Genomic DNA, 25,785 nt, shown 5'->3' on the forward strand with positions numbered 1-25,785 from the left:
AGCGCCAGGAACCAATCCCAAAGGAAGGAAGCGAAGGAAGGGGGAGGAGCGACTTCCGATAAACGGAAGTCACTCCTCTCGCTTCTCCCGCCGGCGCCTGCGGCAGGCTGGTTTCCGCATCCGGGTGATACTTCCCTGTGGCGCGTTCTGGAAGCTCCGTGGTTGCCATGGAGGTTTTAGCAGAGTACGTCGGGCTGGACGGGCAGACGCAGCAGCTGCGAGTGCTTTGTGATGCGCCGCGCGACGCGGACCCTTACGAGGGTTTACTGGCGGGCGTGGCCCAGATGAGGGATCTGGTGGCCGAGCTCTTTAGCCCCCAAGTACAGCAGGGAGCGCAGGGCGGAGTGGCGGTGGCAACGGACGAGGCCTTGGACGGTGAGCTCTGAGACGGTGGAGGGCAGGGAAGGGGCGCCCCCGGTAGCGGACTTGAAGAAAGTGAGCCTCAGGGGAGGAACATTTCCACCTGAAAATGTTGACACCTTCTGCCATATCTGCGCGGAATTTGGGCAGCTTCTACCCGGCGTTTTCACAACTGTATTTCTTTTCATTTGTATCACGTGTGGGGAGGTGTGGAACACCACGTGCCGAACACCTACTCCGTGCGAGGCACTGGGCCGAGCTCTGGAGAAGAAATAAGCAGATTGCGACTAAGGCCATTAGTTGGCGGCCGTGACGGCCGCCAGGCAGGTGCAAGTTTGCATTAGATTCGGACAGTAGAGAAACAAGGGAGCCGAAAACTGGTGGGCTATTTCTTTTATTCTAGCCTCGCACAGGGCAGGCGAGTAAAAACACACGGAACCAAAACCCACTCATTCAGTGTTCACAAAGCTACTAACACATCCAGGTTTTTCTAGAGTCAAAGGCCCCCACCAACTCACTCCCCTCCAGTTCACCATCTCCTTTCCTCTGCACAAACTGGCTTCTCCTTCAACAACCCGCAAAAAACGTGGTCTCCTCCTCTTAAAACTTTTTGGCGCTAAAACCCCTCCTCCAGCACACATTAGCATAACAAAGCCCTTTCTCAAGCAGGAAGGTAATTAGCAGTTTCACCTGGCAGTGGCCTTTTTTTTTTTTTTTTTTTTTTAATTTCTCGGAAGTTAGAAACAAGGAGGCAGACAGACTCCCATATGCGCCTGACCGCTATCCACCCCACACGCCCACCAGGGGGCAATGCTCGCCCCATCTGGGGCGTTGCTCCCCTGCAGCTGGAGCCCCTCTAGCGCCTGAGGCAGAGGCCATGAAGCCATCCTTACCGCCTGGGCCAACTTTGCTCCAACGGAGGAGGGGAAGAGAGAGACAGAGAGGAAGGAGAGGGGGAAGGGTGGAGAAGCAGATGGGCGCTTCTCCTGTGTTCCCTGGCGGGGAATCGAATCCGGGACATTCACACGCCAGGCTGACGCTCTCCCATTGAGCCAACCAGCCAGGGCGGTAGGTGCATTTTGACTGCCCCAAACTGAAGAACCCAAGAACTAAATAGTGAAGTCAGGGTTAAACTCCTCTGTAGAGTAGCTTATACACTGTACTTTCTCTTTCTTTCTTTTCCATCTCGATTACATCTTGATAGTTCCAAATAATGAATTCAGAGAAAAGATTTGTTTCCGTGTCACATATATTGAGAGTGAAGGTCTGTTTCGTGGCTCCGAAAGTACCTCACTAACCCGTGCTAAATGTTATCATTAACATAAGGACAAGAGTATATCTATGGCCATTTTTAAAAATATCATTATTGGAAAAATAACTACCACCTGCTCTATTAATGTTGGGTCTGTAATATCTTTGTATTAGGTGGACATGTTTTTGTATTTGCTTAATGAAATCCCTGTAAAGCTTAGGTTTGAACTATCTTTGTTAAAAGTGATAGAGATAAAGTGGTGAGTTTTATGTTATATGAATTATATCTCAACAAACAAATACAAAGTAAAAAATTATAAATATTAAAGAAAAGTGATAGAACTTAACACTAAAAATACAAATAATCTAATTACCAAATATACAAAGGAGTTGAATAGATTGAATAGATAGTTCTCCAAATAAGATATGTGGAGCTAGCCCTGGCCAATTGGCTCAGTGGTAGCACATCGGCCCGGCATGTGGATGTCCCAGGTTCGATTCCTGGTCAGGGCACACTAGGCAGCCAAGGCTTCAGTGGAGCGAAGTTGGCCCAGACACTGAGGATGACTCCATGGCCCGCCTCAGGTGCTAGGATGGCTCTGGTTGCAACGTAGCAACTCCCCAGATGGGCAGAGCATCTCGCCCCCTGGTAGGCTTGCTGGGTGGATCCCGCTCAAACACATGCAGGAGTCTGTCTCTCTGCCTCCCAGCTTCTCACTTGAGAAAAAAAATACAATAAATAAGTAAATAAATAAAAAAGATGTGGAGCCAATAAGCACATGAAAAGATGCTCACCATCACTGGCCATTAGAGAAATGCAAATCAAAATCACAATGAAGTACCACTAAGTGCCCACTGGGATAGCTGTAATAAAAAAGAACAGTAATAGGCCCTGGCTCGTTGGCTCAGTGGTAGAGCGTCGGCCTGGCGTGTGGAAGTCCCAGGTACGATTCCCGGCCAGGGCACACAGGAGAAGCGCCCATCTACTTCTCCACCCCTCCCCCTCTCCTTTCTCTCTGTCTCTCTCTTCCCCTCCTGCAGCCAAGGCTCCATTGGAGCAAAGATGGCCCGGGCGCTGGGGATGGCTCCTTGGCCTCTGCCCCAGGCACTAGAGTGGCTCTGGTCGCAACGAGCGACGCCCCGGAGGGGCAGAGCATCTCCCCCTGGTGGGCAGAGCGTCGCCCCCTGGTGGGCGTGCCGGGTGGATCCCGTTCAGACGCATGCGGGAGTCTGTCTGACTGTCTCTCCCCGTTTCCAGCTTCAAAAAAATACAAAAAAAAACAAAAAAAAAAAGAACAGTAATAAATGTTGGCTAGAATATGAAGAAATTGGAACCCTCATCCATTGCTGGTGAAAATGTAAAATGGTACATGATCAGTGTGGCACAGTAGACAAAGCATTGACCTGGGACACAGGTCCAAGTTCGAAACCCTGAGGTCGCTGGCTTGAGTGTGGGCTCTCCAGCTTGAGCACTGATTGTACGGCTTGAGCATGGGATCATGTTGAGCCATGGTCACTGGCTAAGCCTGAGACACCCCCACCCCAGTCAAGGCACATACAATCAGTGAACAACTGAAGTGACGCAACTGCAAATCAATGCTTCTCATTTCTCTCCCTTCCTGCTTCCTGTGTGTGTCTCCCTCTCCTTCCTCATCTTACACACACACACACACACACACACACACAAAGGTAAAATGACATGCCTTCTTTGGAAAAGAGTGTGGCAATTTCTCATAAAGTTAAACATAAACTTCCCATCTGACCCAGCATTTCCACTTTCAGTTCTCCCAAGAGAATTGGAGACATATGTTCACACAAAAATTTATACAGTAATGTTCAGAGCATCATCATATATAATAGTTAAAAAGTGGAAACAACATAAAGGCAACAACTGATGAGTGGATAACAAACTGGTATATCCATATAGTGGAATACTGTTCAGCAATGAAAGAATGAAGAACAGATACATGCTACAGCATCAATGAACCTTGAAAGCTCGCTAAGTGAAAGAAGCGGATTCACACGGCCACATATTGTACGATTTCATTTATATGAATTGTCCAGAATAGACAAATCTAGAAAGTAGAGGATCTTATTAACCATCGTCACCCCAATAAAAGAGAAAAAAAAAAGTAGATTGGTGGTTGCCACGGCCAGAGAGGAATAAGAAGTGACCTAATGGAGATGGGGTTTCTTTCCGGGATGATGAATGTGTTACAGAAGTAGATGGTGGTAATTGCACAACCTTGTGAGTATACTAAAAATCAGTAAGATATATACTTTAAAAGAGTCAATTTTATAGTTATATGAATTAGAGCTTCAAAGAAAGCGGTAGAAAAGAAGGGTTTTAAACACCAAAATTACTGATTTTTTTTTTTTTTGTATTTTTCTGAAGTTGGAAATGGGGAGGCAGTCAGACAGACTCCCGCATGCGCCCAACCAGGATCCACCCGGCACGCCCACCAGGGGGCGATGCTCTGCCCATCTGGGGCATTGCTCTGTTGCAACCAGAGCCACTCTAGCGCCTGAAGCAGAAGCCATGAAGCCATCCCCAACGCCTGGGCCAACTTTGCTCCAGTGGAACCTTGGCTGAGGGAGGGGAAGAGAGAGACAGAGAGGAAGGAGAGGGGGAGGGGTGGAGAAGCAGATGGGCACTTCTCCTGTGTGCCCTGGCCGGGAATCGAACCCAGGACTCCTGCACACCAGGCCGATGCTCTACCTCTGAGCAAACCGGCTAGGGCCTGAAATATTTTTAATAGTACATACTTCACATCTGGAATATGCATGGTTTTATTAATCCAGTGGGGAGATGGCCTCATTGTCAACCATTTTAATTATATTTCTTTCAACCAATGAATGTATTGTCATACAGCAAATATTTATTTTAAAAGGTGATGATGAAGATGATGCAGAAGATGAAAATAACATTGATAACAGAACTAACTCAGAGGGACCATCTGATGCAAAACGGCCAAAACCACCATCCATATCTTAGTTATCACACTGACATTTCAGGAAGATTTCTGCTCTAATTTGGAAAAGCATTTGTTTTATTCTCCTGGCACAGTTTTGTCAAAAAAACCCTTCTGTTTCAAGCCAATAAAGATAAAATGTTTTGAAATGAATCTGTTTTCGTGAGTGAGAAATTTCAGACCATGGAAAAAATAGAGAACACTTTATAATGTATAAAATTCTCTAAGTTGTCAACTGAAGTTTTATTGTTTTCTACTTTTAAAGTAACCAATTTGTGTAATGTCTACATCTTTTCACTTCTGATACAGAAGTACATGTCATTGTTCACAGCAGAAACATTTCAGGCCCTGGCCGGTTGGCTCAGCGGTAGAGCGTCAGCCTGGCCTGTGGGGGACCTGGGTTCGATTCCCAGCCAGGGCACATAGGAGAAGTGCCCATTTGCTTCTCCACCCCCCTCCCCTCCTTCCTCTCTGTCTCTCTCTTCCCCTCCCGCAGCCAAGGCTCCATTGGAGCAAAGATGGCCTGGGCGCTGGGGATGGCTCCTTGGCCTCTGCCCCAGGCGCTGGAGTAGCTCTGGTCGCGGCAGAGCGACGCCCCAGAGGGGCAGAGCATCGCCCCCTGGTGGGCGTGCTGGGTGGATCCCGGTCGGGCGCATGCGGGAGTCTGTCTGACTGTCTCTCCCCGTTTCCAGCTTCAGAAAAATACAAAAAAAAAAAAAAAAAAGAAACATTTCAAAGAACTGACATGAGCAAGTGATGAAATTGGGTATTGAATATAAGAATGACAATCTGTATGATGGAATTTTCCACTTGAAACCTATACCATATTTTTTGCTCCATAAGATGCACTTTTTTCCCAAAAAAGTAGAGGGGGAAATGCCTGTGCATCTTGTGGAGCAAAAAATACGGTATTTTATTAACTATTTTAACTCACCATTTGGTTTAGAATATTTTTTTTCTTGTTTTCCTCCTTAAAACCCTGGTCAGGTGCGTCTTATGGGGCGAGTAATTTTATTAACCAATGTCACCTCAGTAAATTTAGTTTTTTTTAAATGGCAGTCTTTTTAAGTAGAAAGAAAATGGGAGTAGAGAGAGGTGCTAAAGATAAAGGAGAGCCCTTGAGAGAAACTCAGGGAAACGGGATCCACACTCACACCCAATATACAGACATCAGAGATGGTTCCACCAGCAAATATGTAGAGGGGCCAGAAGGAGGTTTACAGTGTGAGTATGTGCAACAGTTTATTCTTAGAAGGACTGGGTGGAAAAGGGAGCTTAAAGCTCATGCATGGACACCTGAATAGTGATTGCCAGGGTGGGGGACTGGGGGAAGGTGGAAGAGGATGTATAGGCAGATAAATGGTGATGGACAGAGACTTGACCTGGGGTGGTGAACACAGTGCATTGTACAGATAAAATGCTGTGGAATTGTCCATCTGGAAGCCGTATAATTTTGTTGACCAAAATCACCTCAGTAAATTCAATTAAAATGTTTTTTAAATATTCTTGTATTATTTATTAATTACTGTATTTTCCATACAAACAACTGTAAACCTACTTTTGCTCCAACCTGTATATTTAACTTGTACCTTAAGAGCCAATAGCGCCCTAGCTGGTTGGCTCAGCAGTAGAGCGTTGGCCTGGTGTGTGAAAGTCCTGGGTTCGATTTCCAGCCAGGGCACACAGGAGAAACAACCATCTGCTTCTCTACCCGTCCTCCTCTCCCTTCTCTCTGTCTCTCTCTTCCCCTCCTGTAGCCATGGCTCAATCGGTGCTAGTGAGTTGGCCTCAGGTGCTAAGGATGGCTCTATGACTTCCACCTCAGGTGCTAAAAAAATGGCTCAGTTCGGAGCAGCGATCCCAGATGGGCAGAGCATCACCCCCTAGTGGGCTTTCCAGGTAGATCCCAGTCCTATCACATGCAGGGGTCTGTCTCTCTGCCTCTCCTCCTTTCACTGAAAAAAAAAAGAAAAATGCCAGTGGTGCCTGACTGGTGGTGGCGCTGTGGGTAGAGTGTGAGGTCCCAGTTTTGAAGCACCAAGGTCACCAGCTTGAGCATGTGCTCATCTAGCTTGAGCACAGGAGTCCCTGGTTTGAGCATGAGATCATCCACCTGATCCCAAGGTTGCTGGCTCAAGGAGTCACTGGCTCAACTGGAGCCCCCCCCCAAGGCACATACGAGAAGCAATCAGTCAACTCTCCCTTTCTCTCACACTAAAAAAAAAAAAAAAAAGCCAAATGGGGTGTGCTTTTATACTGTGATGTGTTATACATATAATCACAAATATCTTTAAGTAAACAGTCTGTGTTGACTATAACTTAGATATTTCCTTTCATCCTGTAGTCATACTGATTTTAACAAAGAACTATTTTTAAATCCTGTGTGTAGCCCTGGCCGGTTGGCTCGGTGGTAGAGCGTCCGCCTGGCGTGCGGAAGTCCCCGTTCGATTCCCGGCCAGGGCACACAGGAGAGGCGCCCATCTGCTTCTCCACCGCTCCCCCTCTCCTTCCTCTCTGTCTCTCTCTTCCCCTCCCGCAGCTGAGGCTCCACTGGAGCTAAAAGATGGCCCGGGCGCTGGGGATGGCTCCTTGGCCTCTGCCCCAGGCGCTAGAGTGGCTCTGGTCACGACAGAGCGAAGCCCCGGATGGGCAGAGCATCACCCCCTGGTGGGCGTACCGGGTGGATCCCAGTCGGGCGCATGCGGGAGTCTGTCTGCCTCCCTGTTTCCAGCTTCAGAAAAATACAAAAAAAAAAAGAAAGAAAAGAAAAGAAATCGTGTGTGTGTGTGTGTGTGTGTGTCCCTTTTCTGCATGTCAATGGGACTGAGGCATTTTTTATTTACTGTACATGTTTCCTGATTCACTTAGTAGCTAAAATGCAGAGAAATCCAAGTGGCATGTACTTAATGAAATACAAATAGTCATAGATTTTTAGATTTGGAAGTAACCTTATGTTAGTATTATATCGTTTATTTCAGAGATCAGTTGAATCTTAGAATATGTGTTTGCCCTAAGTTATAGAACTAGGTTAAAAACATAGCCTGAAAAAGATTACTGTAGTACTACTATCCCAGGTACACATTCTGAAATCTATAGCTTACTATTATACTTAATAGCTTAACAGCATGCTATTAAGGAAACCGGCTTTACATAGCTTTTCTTATTTTTAAGGTATTGTTTTATTTGGAACATCAGCCTTCCACTAAGTACTCTTATGTAATCAAAATATTACCAACTAGAAAAGGTTTTATACAGATATTCCTTGACTTACAAAGGGGCTTACACCCCAACAAACCCATTATAAGTTGAAAATGTATTTAATACACCTAATTTACCAAACATCATATCAGCTTAGCCTACCTTAAACTTGCTCAGCACACTTACATCAGCCTATAGCTGGGCAAAAGCATCTTGCTGCCACGGGCCAGCAGCACGGAAGAATGACGTTCACATATTGCTAGCCCGGGAAAACATCAAAATTCAAATTTTGAAGTGGAGTTTCTACTAAAAGCATATTTCTTTCTCACGATTATAAAGTAAAAAAAAATCATGTTGGACCATTGTAAGTCAGGGACTATTTGTAAGTGGTCAGAAATTATCTTGTTTAGTTTGTGAGGTCTCTAATATTGGGACTTCATCTCATTGACATATGAAGATGAAAGATCACCTTTTATCTTTATACAATTTGTAAAAGCAACTTGCCTGTATAGTTAAAATGGTTCATACTTTTAAATTAACAGCTGAACTTTGCTTCTGAACATTTTGCCTTCTTTGTTTAGTAAATATGTGTTCATATAAAGAAATTTCAAGATACTTTTGCTTGTAATTCAGTATTTTATGATCTGGGTTATAGATTTGATTGGTCTTTTCCTTAACTTTAATACTGATTTTAATTCTAATACTGTCTTCTTTATAAGTGAGCCATGTATATGACAAAAATCAACTTGGAGGACCACTATAGAAGAAATGCCTTGCCTGGTTTTCAAGTCTGCTGCCTTGTAAAGGTAGAAACATTAGTCACAGACAAGCAGAACACAATCTACTCGCCTTTCAAATCCTGGGGCCAGTGACCTCCTTTGCTTGTCTAGCCTTCTCATTCTTTAGATTCAATATAAGAACTTCCTCCAGTAGACCTGTCCTGGCTTCTTAGATAGGATTAGTTAGGTCCTTGTGCTGTGTGGTTCTGTGACAACTAGTGCTCTGTACTCCCCCCGCCCCATATGAAATGTACTATATCTTCAACATTATTTCTTCAACTACTCAGAATTTTTTTTTTTAACTTTTATTAAGAACGCCTAGAGCCTGACCAGGCAGGCTCTAGAGCAGGGGTCCCCAAACTTTTTACACAGGGGGCAGTTCACTGTCCCTCAGACCGTTGGAGGGCCAGACTATAAAAAAAAACTATGAACAAATCCCTATGCATACTGCACATATCTTATTTTAAAGTTAAAAAAACACAACAAAAAACCAGGAACAAATACAATATTTAAAATAAAGAACAAGTAAATTTAAATCAACAAACTGATCAGTATTTCAGTGGGAACTATGGACCTGCTTTTGGCTAATGAAATGGTCAATATGCTCCTCTCACTGACCACCAATGGAAGAGGTGCCCCTTCCGGAAGTGCGGGGGGGGGGCCGGATAAATGGCCTCAGGGGGCCGCATGTGGCCCGCGGGCCGTAGTTTGGGGACCCCTGCTCTAGAGTGTTGATCTGGGACACTGAGGACCCAGGTTTGAAACTCTGAGGTCGTGTTGTAAAGTACCCAATTCACAATTCCGCGGGTTTTTGTAGAGGCACGTAGTCCAAATAAGTTTTGAAAAGTTTTATTAGAGGAGGAGATTTATTAAATATGCCAACCACATATGGCTGATGCATGGCAACAGACCCAAATTGTGTGCGAGCCCCAAAAATAGTTCAGGGGCTGCTTATATACCCTTGATTACACACGGGCAGGGAAGAGCATGACGTCATGGCATGAGCTGACAACATTTGTTTAGGGGATACACAGAAACATTAAGGCTCTCAAGGTAACACAACTAAAGATGTTTACAGATCTTTTAGGGTTCATTTTCCCTCACTAACCTAGAGGTATTTTACCCTCAAGATTCCAGGGAGGGTGAGGAACTACAGTCAACTGCAAGGTGGTATGTAAATTCTGCCTCCTATTGAAAGAGAAGTTTCTAGGTTAACCTTTATTTTAGATTTAAAACTGAATGACCCATTGTTCTTGCAAGCCAGAAACTTCTACATTCTTCTCTCTCCCCTCCCTAAAGGAGAGATGGGACGGGAAGCCTGATAGGAAAGCCTGACCTTTCCTCCCAGGATATCACTATCAATCTTCAGCTTTTTGGTACCTTACAACAGTCCCCGGCTTGAGTGCAGGCTCGTCCAGCTTGAGCGTGGGCTCCCCAGTTTGAGCGCGGGGTCGCTGGCTTGAGTGTAGGATAACAGACATGACTCCATGGTCACTGCCTTGAGCAAGAGATCACTAGCTCAGCTGGAGTCAACCCCCCACCCCACCCCCAGTGAAGGCACATATGAGAAAGCAATCAATGAACAACTAAAGTGCTGTAACTACCAGTGATGCTTCTCATCTCTTTCCCTTCCTGTCTCCCTGTGTCTCCCTCTCTCTTTCTCCCCTTTGCTTAAAAAAATAATAATAATAAAAATGAGAACACTTAGATCTTTCTTTTCTGACTTTTTTCTTTTTCTTTTTTCGAATGAGAGGAGGGGAGATAGACTCCCACATGGGCCTTGACCAGGATCCACCTGGCAACCCCCCCCAGCCCATCTGGGACGGATGCTCTGTCCATCTGGGGTCATGCTCGCCACCAAGCTATCTTCAGCGACTGAGGTGTAGAGGCTCCATGGAACCATCCTCAGTGCCCACGCTATCTATGCACTCGAACCAATTCAGCCATGACTGCAGGAAGGGAGAAGAGAGAGAGAGAAGAGGGAGGAGGAGGGATAGAGAAGCAGATGATCACTTCTCCTATGTGCCCTGACTAGGAATTGAACCTGGGACATTCACACATCAGCGGACACTCTATCACTGAGCCAAACAGCCAGGACCTTTAAAAAAAATTTTTTTTTACAGAGACAGAGAGTGAGTCAGAAAGAGGGATAGACGGGGACAGACAGGAACGGAGAGAGATGAAAAGCATCAATCATTAGTTTTTCACTGCGCATTGCAACACCTTAGTTGTTCATTGATTGCTTTCTCATGTGCCTTGACCGTGGGCCTTCAGCAGACCGAGTAACCCCTTGCTCGAGCCAGTGACCTTGGGTTCAAGCTGGTGAGCTTTTTGCTCAAACCAGATGAGCCCGCGCTCAAGCTGGTGACCTTGGGGTCTCAAACCTGGGTCCTCTGCATCCCAGTCCAATGCTCTATCCACTGTGCCACCGCCTGGTCAGGCTAAAATAATTTTATTTAGAAAATTAAATTTAATGGAGTGATATTACGTACAGGTAAAAATTCAGGTAAAAATTTCTGTAGCATTTGCACTGTTGGTTATGATGTGTGCCCATCACCCAAAGTCAAATCATTTTTCGTCCCCGTGTATTTGTCCCTCCTTACTCCCCTCCCCCTCGCCCTGGTAACTGCTTCACTTTTATCTGTGTCCATGAGTCTCATTATTAATCCCACATATGTAACAAATGATGTAGTTCTTAGCTTTATCTGACTTATTTCACTTAGTATAATGCTTTCCTAGACTTTTTAGAGGAAATAAAGTTTATGTTTTCTTCCAAATGAGAAAATTAGTTGGAGACATCTGTGGCCCTCGGTTTATTATGTAGTACTTTTATCTAGCTCCTGTTTGGCCTATTAAAGATAGACCTATTTCTTAGTGGAATTGTTCAGTCTGTACAAGAATATCATTTCTCATATGGCAGTAAGAGTCTTACCTTAGACATCCTGGAAATCTAGGCTTTTTAACTCAATTGTGAGCCATCATGTAGTGGTACAGTGTTTACAGGAAATGCCTTTAGAACTGCTTGTGGTTGAGCACTGCTAAGTTCAAAACTACATTACCATAAAGGCAGCTAATGATAGTTTTAAGTAAAATGAACATGTTAATTAAATTATACTACAGTCATTTTGTGATAATTATTTCTTGGATATCTAAGTTTAGGGCAAGCTGATTGTAAACTTCTTATCGAAATTAAAGAGTATGTATTTGTAAAATAACACTCAGTTTTATTTAAACAAATGAGAAATTGTTTAGTTCTTATGATGAAGGTGGATTGTTTTCTCACTACTTAGAACATAATAAATTTCAGGTAGATTCAAGAATTTTAGTGTAGGCCCTGGTTGGTTGGCTCAGTGGTAGAGCGTCGGTCTGGTGTGCAGGAGTCCTGGGTTCGATTCCCCGCCAGGGCACACAGGAGAAGCGCCCATCTGCTTCTCCACCCCTCCCCCTCTCCTCTCTGTCTCTCTCTTCTCCTCCCGCAGCCAAGCCTCCATGGGAGCAAAGTTGGCCCGGGCGCTGAGGATGGCTCCATGGCCTCTGCCTCAGGCGCTAGAATGGCTCTGGTTGCAACAGAGCCACGCCCCAGATGGGCAGAGCATCGCCCCCTGGTGGGTGTGCCGGGTGGATCCTGGTCGGGCACATGCGGGAGTCTGTCTGACTGCATCCCCGTTTCCAGCTTCAGAAAAATACAAAAAAAAAAAGAAAAAAAAAAGAATTTTAGTGTAAAGAACAAAACCATAAAAGTACTAAAAGGAAATGGGATAATAGTTTTTATAATTTCAGAGTGATGGTTTCCTAAGCAAGGGTTTTTTTTTATTTATTTTAGAGAGGTGGGGGTGGGGGAGAAGGGCAGGGGAGGAGCAGGAAGCATCAACTCCCATATGTGCCTTGACCAACCAGGCAAGCCCAGGGCTTCGAACAACCAGCAACCTCAGTGTCCCAGGTCAACACTTTATCCACTGTGCCACCACAGGTCAGGCCCTGAGCAAGATTTTTAAAAATCCAGGAGCTATAATAGAAAAGATTAGTAAATATGATTACATAATAAAGTTACTAAACATACTGTGAAAGGTAAAAAGACAAAGAGGGAAAAGTATTTTCTATTTTCAGCACAAATGACTATAAAGAATTCCTTTTATGGATCTCATGTGTATCAGTCAGAAAGACAATAGAAATGATCAAAGGGAAGGAACAGCAAGATCACAAGAAATACACATGGCTTTTAATTTTAAAATGTGCCACTTCCAAGAAATGAAAAGTAAAATCACAATGCAAATAACCATTTTTTACCTTTCAGGCTGTAAGATCAAAAGGGTTTTTTTGTTTTGTTTCTTTCTTTGTTTTAGTGCAGGGGGAGGGAAAAGTCAGACGGGAAAGGAAAGAGATTAGAAGCATCAACTCAGAGTTGCAGTACCTTAGTTTATTGATTGCTTTCTTATATGTGCCTTGACAGGGGGGGGGGGGGGGGCTCCAGCCACTTTGGGGCTCAAGCTAGCGACCATGGGGTCATGTCTATGATTCCATGCTCAAGCCAGAGACCCTGCACTCAAGCAGTTGAGCCTGTGTTCAAGTCACCGACCTTGGGGTTGCGAACCTGGGACCTCAGTGTCCCTTGTCGATGCTCTATCCACTGCACCACTGCCTGATCAGGCTGAAAAATCAAAAGTTTTACTGCATTAAAGGATGTGAAGTCTATAATACAGTGGTTCTCAAACTTTTTTAAGTTGGGGTGCATTTAAAATCCTACAGCCCTGGCCAGTTGGTTGGAACATCGTCCCAAAGCACAAAGGTTGCCGGTTCGATCCCTGGTCCGGGCACATACAGGAACAGATTGATGTTCCTGTGTGTGTGTGTGTGTCTCTCTCTCTCTCTCCCCCTCTCCCTTCCTTTCTCTCTCAAATCAATAAATAAACATTTAAAAAAATAAAATAAAATCCTAAAGTAATTGTAGGCATGCTATATACAAATTTCTGAGAAATATGTTATAGTAATTAAGTCAAATATTAAAGAAAAAAATATAAAGTCCAAGTGTGCTTTTATGGTAAATGAAATAAATACGACAAAATTAAATTTATTCTGACATTAAAAAATTTTTGTTACATTTTTTGAGTTATGCTTTTTAGAATTCATAAAAAAGAGGGGTTAAAATTTTAAAATGACAAAAAAGTTATCTTTTTATATATATAGATACATTCTTAGTAAGATTTATAAATTCGGCAGGTCCCAGCGCAAATGTGTTAAGTTTTTTCATTCTTGTGTTTATGAGAAACATGAGCCTGATGTGTCCTAGCGATTTCTTCAGTTTGGGCATATATTTGAAAGGCAAACTCTCATTTCCTCATCAGTACATTGAAGAATTCCTCTCTTTTTACTCTTAATTGTGTTGAGGGTAGAAAATCCTAATTCACATAAATAGGATGTTGGAAATTGTAGTAAAATGTTCTAAGCTTTTTTAGATACTGCCACATATTCTTCTTTTATAGAAACCCAAAAGGCTTCAAGAGAAAATTTCTTATGTTTAATCATCAATCCACGATCAGTGGATATAGCTGCCAGTTCTTCTGTTAATGTTAAACCAAAATCACTTGAAGCTTCCAGGAATGGGTTTATAATCTAATCAAATTGTTCAGTGTTAAGTGATGGTAAATGCTATAAATTAAATTCTGCCCATCAGCCTTCAAGTCCTATTTTATTTACACTTAACTTTTGCTCACTTCCAGAATCGGATTCTTCAGATACTTCTTTTTGAGAAATCTATCCATTTTATTTGAGTGTGTTTATCTAAACATAATATAATGATGTGTTAATAATAAATATAATAATGATGTATTAACAAAAAGAGCGGTATTTCCATAATGAAATGGTATAATAGAGTAACTATATTTATTTTTATATCTGGGCACATGCTGCGAACCAGCACAGCTAGTAATTTCAGGTCCCGAGTGGGAACGGTGTGAAATTAAGAAAATACGGGGTCAGAAGGGTCCTGTAATTGCTGCTGGCCAGAACAAAGCATGCCCCAGAAGCTCATCTTGCTTTAGTTATAGGGCAAAGTGGGCCATTAGCAAATCAGTGAGATCTTTGATCATGTTTCCAAGGCAACCCAAGAATTTTACCAAGTGCAGAAAACTCCCACCGTACATATCTTCTTAACTTTACACCAAACAAAAGATAGAAGTAACTTGCCTCCAGTCTTTCCCAGGAACATGGGGGGTAGTGTAAACAATCCAGCACCACAGTTCAACAGCCTTTTGTAACCTAATCAGGCAAGTGAGGTGGGGGCTTGGGCAGACTGTCAGCTTACAGGCAATTCCCCACACCTCTGCCCCCCAAAAATCTAAGCTCCAAAAACCCTGTTGGCTTTTTGGTCCCCAACAGGCACGTATTTCTCTGGAATACCATAGGGCGCACCTGGAAATCTAGGGCGCACACTTTGAGAACCACTGCTATAATATATTGATGGCTAGTATAAATTGGTATAAGCTCTTTGAAAGTCCAGTTTATGATTTTGTTAAAATGTTAAATGTACATGTTCTTTGTGAGAGAAACAGGGAGGAAGAGAGATGAGAAACATCAACCTGTAGTTGTGTCACTTTAGTTGTTCCTTGATTACTTCTCAGACATGCTTTGACCCAGCGACTCCAGCTCAGCCAGTGACTCCTTGCTCAAGCCAACAACCCTGCACTCAAGGTGGGGGGCCTGGCTCACGCCAGTGACCTCAGGGTTTCGAACCTGGGCCCACACTGTCCCAGGGCGACACTCTATCCACTGCGCTACCGCCTGGTCAGGCTGTACGTGCTTTCTGATTCAGTAACTTCACTTAGAGAAATTAATCCTACAGATAAGAGCAACATGTGCATGGACCTGTTTACAGAAGTTCACTGCAGCACTATGGTTACTAACAAGATAGTGCATGACCTAAATGTTCATCAGAAGAGCCTAGTTAAATAAAAACAGAACTTTAGTATATTAGAGCATTGTTAAAATGACCAAGGGGTAGCTTTGTATGTTGTTAAGGATCAGTTTCTAGGATATGATGTTAAATGAAAACTAGCAAAATACAGAACAGTATGTAGAATGCTGCTGTTGGAGACTGTTGGCTGATATGCCTAATATCTCTGAAAGAGTAGTCAAACTGTTTCTAGAGAGTAAGGGCTGGGAGGGAGAGGGAGATTTTTTTATCATACACTCTTTTCATTCTCTTTGCATTTAAAAAAATCATGTTACATATTTTTATACACAAATACAGAGAAAGTTATTGTGGAGTCTACTGCCGCCGCGGCTGCCGCTGGGGGAGCTGCACTGCTGAGCATCCCCAGGCCACACTCGGAGAGTTATCCACAGCTCTACCCAGGCTTGCCGCACACATCTCACTCTCCACACGTCCAGTGCGAGGCCCTTCCAGGTACAAGGTGGGCACCATGGCTGAGAAGTCGAGCTGCCACTGCTGCAAGGACGCCCTGCCGGGGAAGAAGTTTGTGGAGAAGGACGGCCACCAATACTGCCTGAGCTGCTTTGACAAGTTCTGTGCCAACACCTGTGCGAACTGCCACAAGGCCATCGGCGCAGACTCCAAGGAGGTGCAGTTTAAGCAACGCTACTGGCATGAATCCTGCTTCCACTGTGCCAAGTGCCAGCACCCCTTGGCCAATGAGCCCTTTGTGGCCAAAGACACCAGGATCCTGTGCAACAACTGCATCACGCAGGAGGACGTGGCCAAGTGCCACGGCTGCCTCCAGCCGATTGTGGCAGGGGAGCAGAACGTGGAGTACAAGGGCACAGTCTGGCACAACAACTGCTTCACCTGCACCAACTGCAAACAGGTCATTGGGACTGCAAGCTTCTTCCCTAAAGGGGAGGACTTCTACTGCGTGACCTGCCATGAAGCCAAGTTCACCAAGTATTGCGTGAAGTGCAACAAGGCCATCACGTCTGGAGGAATCACTTACCAGGATCAGCCCTGGCATTCTGAGTGCTTTGTGTGTGCGCTGTGCTCCAAGAAGCTGGCGGGGCAGCGGTTCACCACTCTGGAGGACCAGCATTACTGTGTGGATTGCTACAAGGACCATGTGGCCAAGAAGTGTGCCGGATGCAAGAGCCCCATCACTGGGTTTGGGAAAGGCTCCAGTGTGGTGACCTTTGAAGGACAAACCTGGCACGACTACTGCTTCCACTGCAAAAGCTGCTCCGTGAATCTGGCCAACAAGCGCTTTGTTGTCCATCAGGATGAAGTGTATTGCACTGACTGTGTCAAAAACCTGTAAAGTTACAGGGGCTCCTGTCTTGTCAAATGGAAGTGGGTCTTGTTCTTTATGTCCTCGCCCTCTGCCCTGCACCATCCATAGAAAACATAAGGCATTTATTTATTTATTTTATTTTATTTTATTTTTTTTGTATTTTTCTGAAGCTGGAAACGGGGAAAGACAGACAGACTCCCGCATGCGCCCGACCAGGATCCACCCGGCACGCCCACCAGGGGGCGATGCTCTGCCCCTCTGGGGCGTCGCTCTGTCGCGACCAGAGCCACTCTAGCGCCTGGGGCAGAGGCCAAGGAGCCATCCCCAGCGCCCGGGCCATCTTTGCTCCAATGGAGCCTCACTGTGGGAGGGGAAGAGAGAGACAGAGAGGAAGGAGGGGGGAGGGGTGGAGAAGCAGATGGGCGCCTCTCCTGTGTGCCCTGGCTGGGAATCGAACCCAGGACTTCTGCACGCCAGGCCGACACTCTACCACTGAGCCAACAGGCCAGGGCCCATAAGGCTTTTATTTTTAAGAGTTTACTTATTGGCTTTAGAGGAGGGAGAGAGAAAGAGGAGGAGGATCAGGAAGCATCAACTCAGTGGGAGGAATAGTAGTTGCCTCTCATATGTGCCCTAACCAGGCAAGCCCCGGGTTTCGGGTTTCGAAGCAGTGACCTCAGCCCTCCAGGTTGAAAGCTTTATCCACTACACCACCTGAGGCCAGGCAGGAAAGAGAGGCCTTTCACCTTTTCAAGGTTCTTCCTTCTCTTTCTCCTATTTGACAGTGTCACTTCAATAAGGGCACACAGTTATCATACTAGGATTTAGCAAGAAGCAACCCTGCAGCAAAGTTAATTTTGTGATGGCTGCACTTAAAAAATGAACACTTAGGTAGATTGACTCTTCTTCATGTTTATCATAGAGCAGAAAAGCACGAACCATTTAGCTGCTTAGAGATGTAAGGAAGAAGCCTACGAGGTAAAGCCCTCACTGAGATGCCCTTCCTGGCTCAGCTGGGACCCACCGTGGCATCCACAATAGCGGCTGCTCCAACTCGCTGTTCACCCTGTCCTGTGAGTACAAAGTGAACTTAGCAAAATGCATGGTTTAACTTCCTCATCAAAACCTTCTTTCTGTTCTTTTGTGCTTTTGATTGACAAATACAAATTTCAGAAAGTTAACATTTGAATTTATCTCTAATTCTAAACTGACCTTTTCCCCAAATTAACATATGAGTTCCCCATGTGCCATGTTTTCTGAACATCCCTATTTTCAGGCATGGAACATGCAGGTGATTTGGAAAGTGGAGACAAGTCTGAGGAAACGAGCCTGTTTCAGAGGGAACATCGTCACAGTGAATACTTCTGGAAGCCTAACAACACTAACCCAGCTGTCGCTTTTCCTTTTTTAATTAATATTTTTGTTTAATTAATAATGGCATAATTTAGGGGTTTGGAGACTTGCATGAAAATACTTTAGCTCCCTCAGATGTTCCTGCAGTTTTGAAATCACCCTCCAGAAGTAACCATACAGCTCTGGAGGGGTAGCTGAACCGGCACCAGGACTGTCATTGATACGGAGGTGACATTCCAAACAGTTTGCTCTTTTCCAATGTGTTAAAGGGGCCACCAGCGTCCCTTCTCTTGTGACTCTTAGGACTGTTCTTCAAGAACTTAGCTGGGTCTCCAGGGGAATGGGGAGGCTACCGTCCTCACAGGTAGAACCGGATTTCCATGGAGTGCTTGCCTGAGATGCAGGATTACCTACACACTGTATTCTAGCTATGTTATATTGCACAGGAGAATGAGACGCTACCAGAGGGGACAAGTACTGACAACACGTACGCATTAACATTCCCGGAGCGGGGTTAGAGAAGCTGACGTCTCATTTCTCCATTTTGTCATTAGCTATTACCAGCTAATGTTCCAAGGCACCCTTACAGAGATAAAGCAGCATATAAATTAAAAAAGAAGTTATTGCGCAACTTTCCATTTTTACTTATCAAAAAACATGCTTTTGGCCCTGGCCGGTTGGCTCAGTGGTAGAGCGTCAGCCTGGCGTGCAGGAGTCCCAGGTTCAATTCCCGGCCAGGGCACGCAGGAGAGGCGCCCATCTGCTTCTCTACCCCTCCCCCTCTCCTTCCTCTGTGTCTCTCTCTTCCCCTCCCACAGCCGAGGTTCCATTGGAGCAAAGATGGCCCGGGCGCTGAGGATGGCTCTGTGGCCTCTGCCTCAGGTGCTAGGATGGCTCTGGATGCAACAGAGCGATGCCCCAGATGGGCAGAGCATCAGTCCCTGGTGGGCATGCCGGGTGGATCCCGGTCGGGCGCATGCGGGAGTCTGTCTGACTGCCTCCCCGTTTCCAGCTTCGGAAAAATGAAAAAAAAATAAAAAACCATGCTTTTAATGTAATAAGGGCAAAAAACCATCTTAACAGTTTAAAATGTCATTAAGTAATTCAAGGCAAAAATGAACCACTTCAGACTTAAAAACAAAATAAAACTTTCATATTTCCTATCTGAACACTACTTTGCCAGAATAGGGAGTAAAATGTGGTTTCTAAAGAGATCAAGAAATTAGACTAAGTATGAGCTAGGATATAAATAAAGGTAGGAGGTGTTTCTAAAACTGAGGTGCCTAGACTGAACCTTGAAGAAATTGCCCTTTAGCCAGTGCGTTACTCTCAAACTATTAAACGGATTTCAGTGTTGCTGCAACTATTCCATTCTCAGGTGACCTTTGGGATCAGAACTGCTCTATTTAAAGACATGGTCCAGGAATCGGTGAATGCTAGACAGTAAGCTTCCATTTAAATCTTAAAAAGTAGCAGTTCACATTGGGGCCACTGAGGTCCAATCTTAAATGGAAATATACTCCAGTGCCAAAAATTCTGCTGGAGATAGAAGCAACTTCTAGAAAAACATTACTAGTTTAAATGAATGGTTTATGGAGCCAAGGTATTTCCTCGAACACCAGAATACTGAGATTGTATGTTGTAGCTCTAAGAGGTCGTTAAGAGAGTTGGTGCGTATGTTAGGTGGTTTGGGACCATTATGACTATAACGAGAATTCTCAAAAGTTCTAACCACCACTTCAAATATGCCACTTGTTTGTGAATATGGCCTTTGTTTTTCTCCGCATCAATAGGAAAATCCCAAGAAAACCAACATAAGAATTGTTGGCAAAAATAAATTGGGAGATTCATTTTAAATCTTGGCCTTGAAAAGAATCCATCAGTACGTACTGAAAGGTTAATAACCAGACTTACCCAGCACACGTGACGGATTATGCCCTGCACTTAGTAGTAAATATTTACTTTAACCTACTGTGTTCCAAGCATTGGTCTAGGCACGGGGCATACAGCAGAGAACAGACAAAATCTGTCCCCTTGTGGAGTTTCGATTCTGACAAAGCATATAACATGTCACATGCTAAGTCATGGGTAAGCACTGTGGGAAAAAAACGAGGGGGGGATGCTTAGTTTTCAATACGGTGGTCAGAACCGCCTCACTAACCTGACAGCTGAGCAAAGGTCTGCAGGTGATTGGAGCAGGCCAGAGCCAAGCACCCAGGCAGAAAGTACACTGAGTACAGAGGCCCTGAAACAGGTTTTTCTAGTGTGTTCTAGAATCTAGGAGAAAACCAGTGTGGCTGGAGTGCAGCCGGGGGCTGAGAGAGTATTAGAAAATGAAGTAAAAGTCAAGGGCCACTCATTTATGATTCTTTATGCCATGTTAAGGACTTCGGCTTTTATTCTGAAAAGGGAAACTATAGGAGGACTTTTGAGAGGAGTAACATTAAAAAGGATTCCTCGCCAGTTGTTTGGTAATTGTTGTCTCACAGGAGACTTAAGGAGCAGATTTGGGTGCGAGGAGAGATCAGCAGCTCAGTTTAGGACATCTTAGTAAATAACAAGTAGGCTATTTGAGACTGGAGCTCAGAAGAAAGATACAAGGTAGTGATATAAATTTGGGCATTTAGAACCATGAGCCCAGATGAGATGATCACGGGAGTTAGAGAAAAGGCATGCCAATATTTAGAAATTGGGCAGAGCCTGACCAGGCGGTAGCACAGTGGATAGAGCGTAGGATTGGGATGCGGAGAACCCAGGTTCAAAACCCCGAGGTCACCAGCTTGAGTGTGGGCTCATCTGGTTTGAGCAAGGCTCACTAGCTTGAGCCCAAGGTTGCTGGCTCAAGCAAGGGGTCACTCGCTCTGCTCTAGTCCCCCGGTCAAGGCACATATGAGAAAGGAATCAATGAACAACTAAGGTGCTGCAACGAAGAACTGATACTTCTCATTTCTCTCCCTTCCTGTCTATCTGTCCCTATCTCTATCTCTGTCTGTCACACACACACACACACACACACACAAAGAAACTGGGAAGAGCCCCCAGAATTGATATAATTGGTTGGGAAGGGATCCTGACATTGTTCATGTGAGCTTTGTTATTTTTTTATTTATTTCCTTGGGTAATTCTAATATACAGCCACATTTCAAGAATATTCACTGCCTTAGACCAAAACAAAAATACCAATGCATGATGACTCCCAGTCATGGTCCAGAATTACATGGAATTTTAAAAATATGTTGTAGAATTTATAAAGTGATGGCAAATATTTGATACAAAACTGAGTCATGTGGTATTGTGGTAAGATTTTCTGCCAGTGGCTTGGAGATTGAAAATGTTAAATACATCAAGAAGGAAATCAACACTAGATAATCGTAATAAAGACTTTAACAATATGCACAGTACAGTTACTCTCTTGAGAGCACTTTATCTAATGATTCCACTTCCCTAAAGAAAAGCTTTTTGTTCATTATAAAAGCTTTGAAACAACCAATTCTAAACTTAGGGATTTCCTTTTTACTTTAAAATGGATAACATCTTTTAAACCAGAAAATTTATATGGTGACTTAAGTTCCATGAATTAGGTGTTTCTGTATTTCAGTTTCTATTCCCTATCCTAGCACTTTTTAAAAACTAAAATACCTGGCATGTTTCTATGAAAAACAGCAGGCTATTATCTCATTTCAGGTGTAGTTGCACACAAATGACTCCTTAGACCACTATTTTCCTCATAACTGGAAGCAAATACTGGCTGGTTATGAATCCTAGGATGCTCGTCCCTTCCCTAAAATCTCTGAAGCACCTCTCATATTTGCCTTTTATCTCACTGCTCTTTGTATTGTGACATGAATATAAAATAAACAACTATCTGCTATATTACTAAGTCTCCTATCCATCAGTTTCAATCTCAGTCTAATAGAGCTAGGAGATAAATTTTACCTTTCCCTCTTTACCAAAAGAGTGCTTTGAACTATTAGTCATAGACAAAATAGTAATAATCTAACTAGGATACTTAATTCCTAAATAATAAAAAAACATTAACTCTGCAATCTGAAATAATAATTATATGTAAAAGTACCGCAGTACTCCTACTGTAATTATTTTATGATGTCTACTACCAAGGCAATATGATCTTGAAAATGAGATGGACTAAGTAAGCACTTACCAAATCTCAAAATACTAGAAGAGAGAAAGTCTACTTCAATAAAAAGGAATTACTGCCTGACCAGTGGTGGCGCAGTGGATGAAGTGTCAACCTGGGACGCTAAAGTATGAAGTTCAAAACTCTGAGGTCACCAGCTTGAGTGTGGGATCATCTACAACAGTGGTAGTCAACCTGGTCCCTACCACCCACTAGTGGGCATTCCAGCTTTCATGGTGGGCGGTAGCAGAGCAACCAAAGTATAAATAAAAAGATAGATTTAACTATGGTAAGTTGTTTTATAAAGACTTATTCTGCCAAACTTAGTGAAAAGCCAACATAAAGTACTTGGTAAGTAATTATATATTATTATATGCTTTAACTTGCTGTAACTCTGCTTTATAAATTTTGTAAAGTTAAGTTACTTCCCTACTTTATAAATCACCATTACTGTGGAACCAGTGGGCGGTTAGAAAATTTTACTACTAACAGATACAAAAGTGGGCGGTAGGTATAAAAAGGTTGACTACCCCTGATCTACAAGATCCGGGAGTCGCTTGCTTACACAAAGGGTCACTGGCTTGGCTGGAGTCCTCTGGTCAAGGCACGTATGAGAAGCAGTCAATGAACAACTCAAGTGACACAACTATGAATGAGTTGATGCTTCTCATCTCTCTCTGTTCCTCCCTCCCCCCCTCTCACTCTTAAAAAAAGAAATTACTACTTTACAAGTGACAAATTCACAAACCATGCATTACATGAAACATTTGTAAAACAAAAAGTGACAAATAATTTTCTTAGATTATTTCTAAACCATCACTGCTTCAAGACCAATCACATAAAACAAGAAAATGCTCGCTGATTTTCCTCAGATTATTTTTCAGAAGCAGTACAGTGGGATGCTAGCTAGAGCTAAAGATAAGAAGCCAGACATCTGGGGTTCAAGTCCTGGCCCTCCCACTTACTGGCTGACCATGGACAAGTTATTAATTCCTATGTGCTTCAGGTTTCCTAATTTTCCTCTTCTGGAAACTGGCAGTAGGACCCGTACATAACTGCCTCATAGGGCTATTGCAAAGAATGTAAACCATTTAAAGCAGTGCCTGCAGCATGTGTACTACAGTGCTCCTTGACTTAACAATGGTTGTGTGAGTTGAAAATGCAAGTCGAAAATGGATTTAACACACCTCACCTATCAAACCTCAGAGCGTAGCCTAGCCTACCTTAAACATGCTCAGCACACTTAACAGCCTATAGTTAGGCAAAATTATCTCGCTGCCCATCACAAGAATCCTATTGCATATCACTAGCCCGGGAAAAGATCAAAATTCAAAGTAGTTTCTACTAACTGCATATTGCTTTCACGCTGTCATAAAGTGGAAAAATCCTGTCAAACCAGGGTTAAGGCGGGGACTGTACTTATTAAGTACTCAAAAGATGCGTGTGATTTGCTCATCTGACCCTTACAGAAACAGGTATTTCAAACTGCTGCCTACTTTGAAGATTCCAAGTCCTGTAGCAGAAGATAAACTGTTTCAGGAACTAGACCTATGGAGGCAGTAAAAGCAATGAGACGAGTTAGGGAGGAATCTGCTCTTGCTGCTTCTGAATTGCAAAGGCACCTGCTTTACCTTTTAAAAGATCGCTGTGGAACGTGCAGCCTTCCGTTCTGGTCAAATCAGACTTCAAAGTTGAGGTTGCCAGAAACTTCTAGATTTTCAGTAGCTCAAAAATTGAGCCATTTCTCAGTAATGCCACTTCTTTTTTAAGTGACAGGAGGGGAGATAGACTCCCACATGTGCCCTGACTGGGATCAACCCAGCAACCCATCTGGGGTCAACACTTGAACCAATCAAGCCACTGGCTGCAGGAGGGGAAAAGAGTAGGGTAGAGCAGTGGTCCCCAACCCCCGGGCCGTGGACCGGTACCAGTCCGTGGGCCATTTGGTACTGATCCGCAGAGAAAGAATAAATAACTTACATTATTTGCGTTTTATTTATATTTAAGTCTGAACGATGTTTTATTTTTTTTAAATGACCAGATTCCCTCTGTTACATCCGTCTAAGACTCACTCTTGACGCTTGTCTCGGTCACGTGATACATTTATCCGTCCCACCCTAAAGGCTGGTCTGAAAATATTTTCTGACATTAAACTGGTCCGTGGCCCAAAAAAGGTTGGAGACCACTGGGGTAGAGGGAGGGGAAGAGAAGCAGGTGATTGCTTCTCCTGTGTGCCCTGACGGGATCAAAGCCTGGGCGTCCACATGGCAGGCCAATGCCCTATCCACTGAGCCAACTGACCAAAGCCAGTAATGCCACTTCCATCCTTAAGCGTGGCTAGGCAGAGAGCACCCAGTGCTGAATCAGCTGCCATCTGTGAGAAGCCCTGCAGCTGTGGTCAGGAACCAAGGCCTCAGTGACTTCATAACTCTGCCTGTGCCGCCTACCAGCTAAGTGACCAAAGGCAAGTGACTTAATTTCTCCATGTCAGTGTCCTTATCTGTAAAATCTACGTAATTGTTAGTTCATAGGTTTGTTGCACTAAGTGAGTTAATTCATGTAAAGTTCTTAGAACAGAGCAAGTACCAAAAAATGTTGATTATTAAAGTCTATTAGTGTGAAATAGTTCCCTGGTATTAATCATGTAACTATAAAAATATATCTCAGTCTCACTCAGGAATAAAGAAAAAAAAATCCTAAAATCTAGTATTTCCATTTTTCTGTTACTTGTACTGGTACCAGACATGAGGTAGTCAAGCACAAATGCACAGGAAGCACAAGGACCACACCTTCATGCAACTACCCTATCACCTGAAGACCAGCCCTCAGGCTAGGCAAGAATATCAGGGTGCTGACTTGACAGTACCTGTTAGAGCGCTATCAGGGCGCTGGGCCAAGTGTTTTCACTGAACACCTTGTTTCTATCTTCTATGCGTAAGATTTCTCAACATTCAAACGTTTAGTCTTTTTACAAGTTTTTCTTTTTTAAATCAGTAGCCTTACTGATGCTTGCTAATTAACAATGCCAGTAGCATTACCAAAAGGAGGAACACATTCTGTGTATCAAGACAGCCGTCACTTCAATAATTTTATACCCATTTCTCACAAGCTGATAGCAACAGAGCATAAATAGTTAGCTTACTCACAGAAGGATGAATTGGTGTTTTAGTTTGAAGAAGTTTAAAGCAAGCCATGTAATTGTATAAAATTTAAATTTTATGACCATGTTTGGACCTTTTTACATATTAAACACAATGGAAATGTTCATATTCATTTTTTCCCCAAAGGAAAAATTTCTGAACCATCACTATGTTGCACAGTAGAATAAAAATATGAGTTTAGGAACTTATTCAAGTTTCTAAAGATTGCAAATAACAGACAAGATTTTACTTCCAAAATCTGAAGTCATCCACATGATTTTGTAGTACTGTATCTCAGCCTTTATAAAATTCATCATTATTCAGATAAAGATAGCCCCCTAGTCACATTAAAAAAAAAAA

At 43.6% G+C, this 25,785-nt stretch overlaps 1 protein-coding gene and 1 pseudogene across 1 annotated transcript; both read left to right on the plus strand.

Annotated features, from left to right (window-relative positions):
• Positions 1–105: 105 nt before the first annotated feature.
• On the plus strand, positions 106–4,736 carry GON7 (GON7 subunit of KEOPS complex). The gene is made up of 2 exons (XM_066274821.1): positions 106–375; positions 4,503–4,736. The coding sequence occupies exons 1-2, from the start codon at positions 168–170 to the stop codon at positions 4,604–4,606; spliced, it is 312 nt and encodes a 103-aa protein (XP_066130918.1). The 5' UTR covers positions 106–167; the 3' UTR covers positions 4,607–4,736.
• Positions 4,737–15,811: 11,075 nt separating this feature from the next.
• LOC136334268 (four and a half LIM domains protein 1 pseudogene) lies at positions 15,812–16,916 on the plus strand (annotated as a pseudogene).
• The last annotated feature ends 8,869 nt before the right edge of the window (positions 16,917–25,785 follow it).

The sequence above is a fragment of the Saccopteryx bilineata genome, chromosome 4 (genome assembly GCF_036850765.1).
Source record: "Saccopteryx bilineata isolate mSacBil1 chromosome 4, mSacBil1_pri_phased_curated, whole genome shotgun sequence".
Taxonomy (NCBI): Eukaryota; Metazoa; Chordata; class Mammalia; order Chiroptera; family Emballonuridae; genus Saccopteryx; species Saccopteryx bilineata.

Coding starts and splice junctions, on each gene's coding strand:
- GON7 (XM_066274821.1), top strand. CDS start 168: ATGGAGGTTTTAGCAGAGTACGTCGGGCTGGACGGGCAGACGCAGCAG. Junction 376..4,502: donor AACGGACGAGGCCTTGGACG/GTGAGCTCTGAG, acceptor TTATTTTAAAAG/GTGATGATGAAGATGATGCA.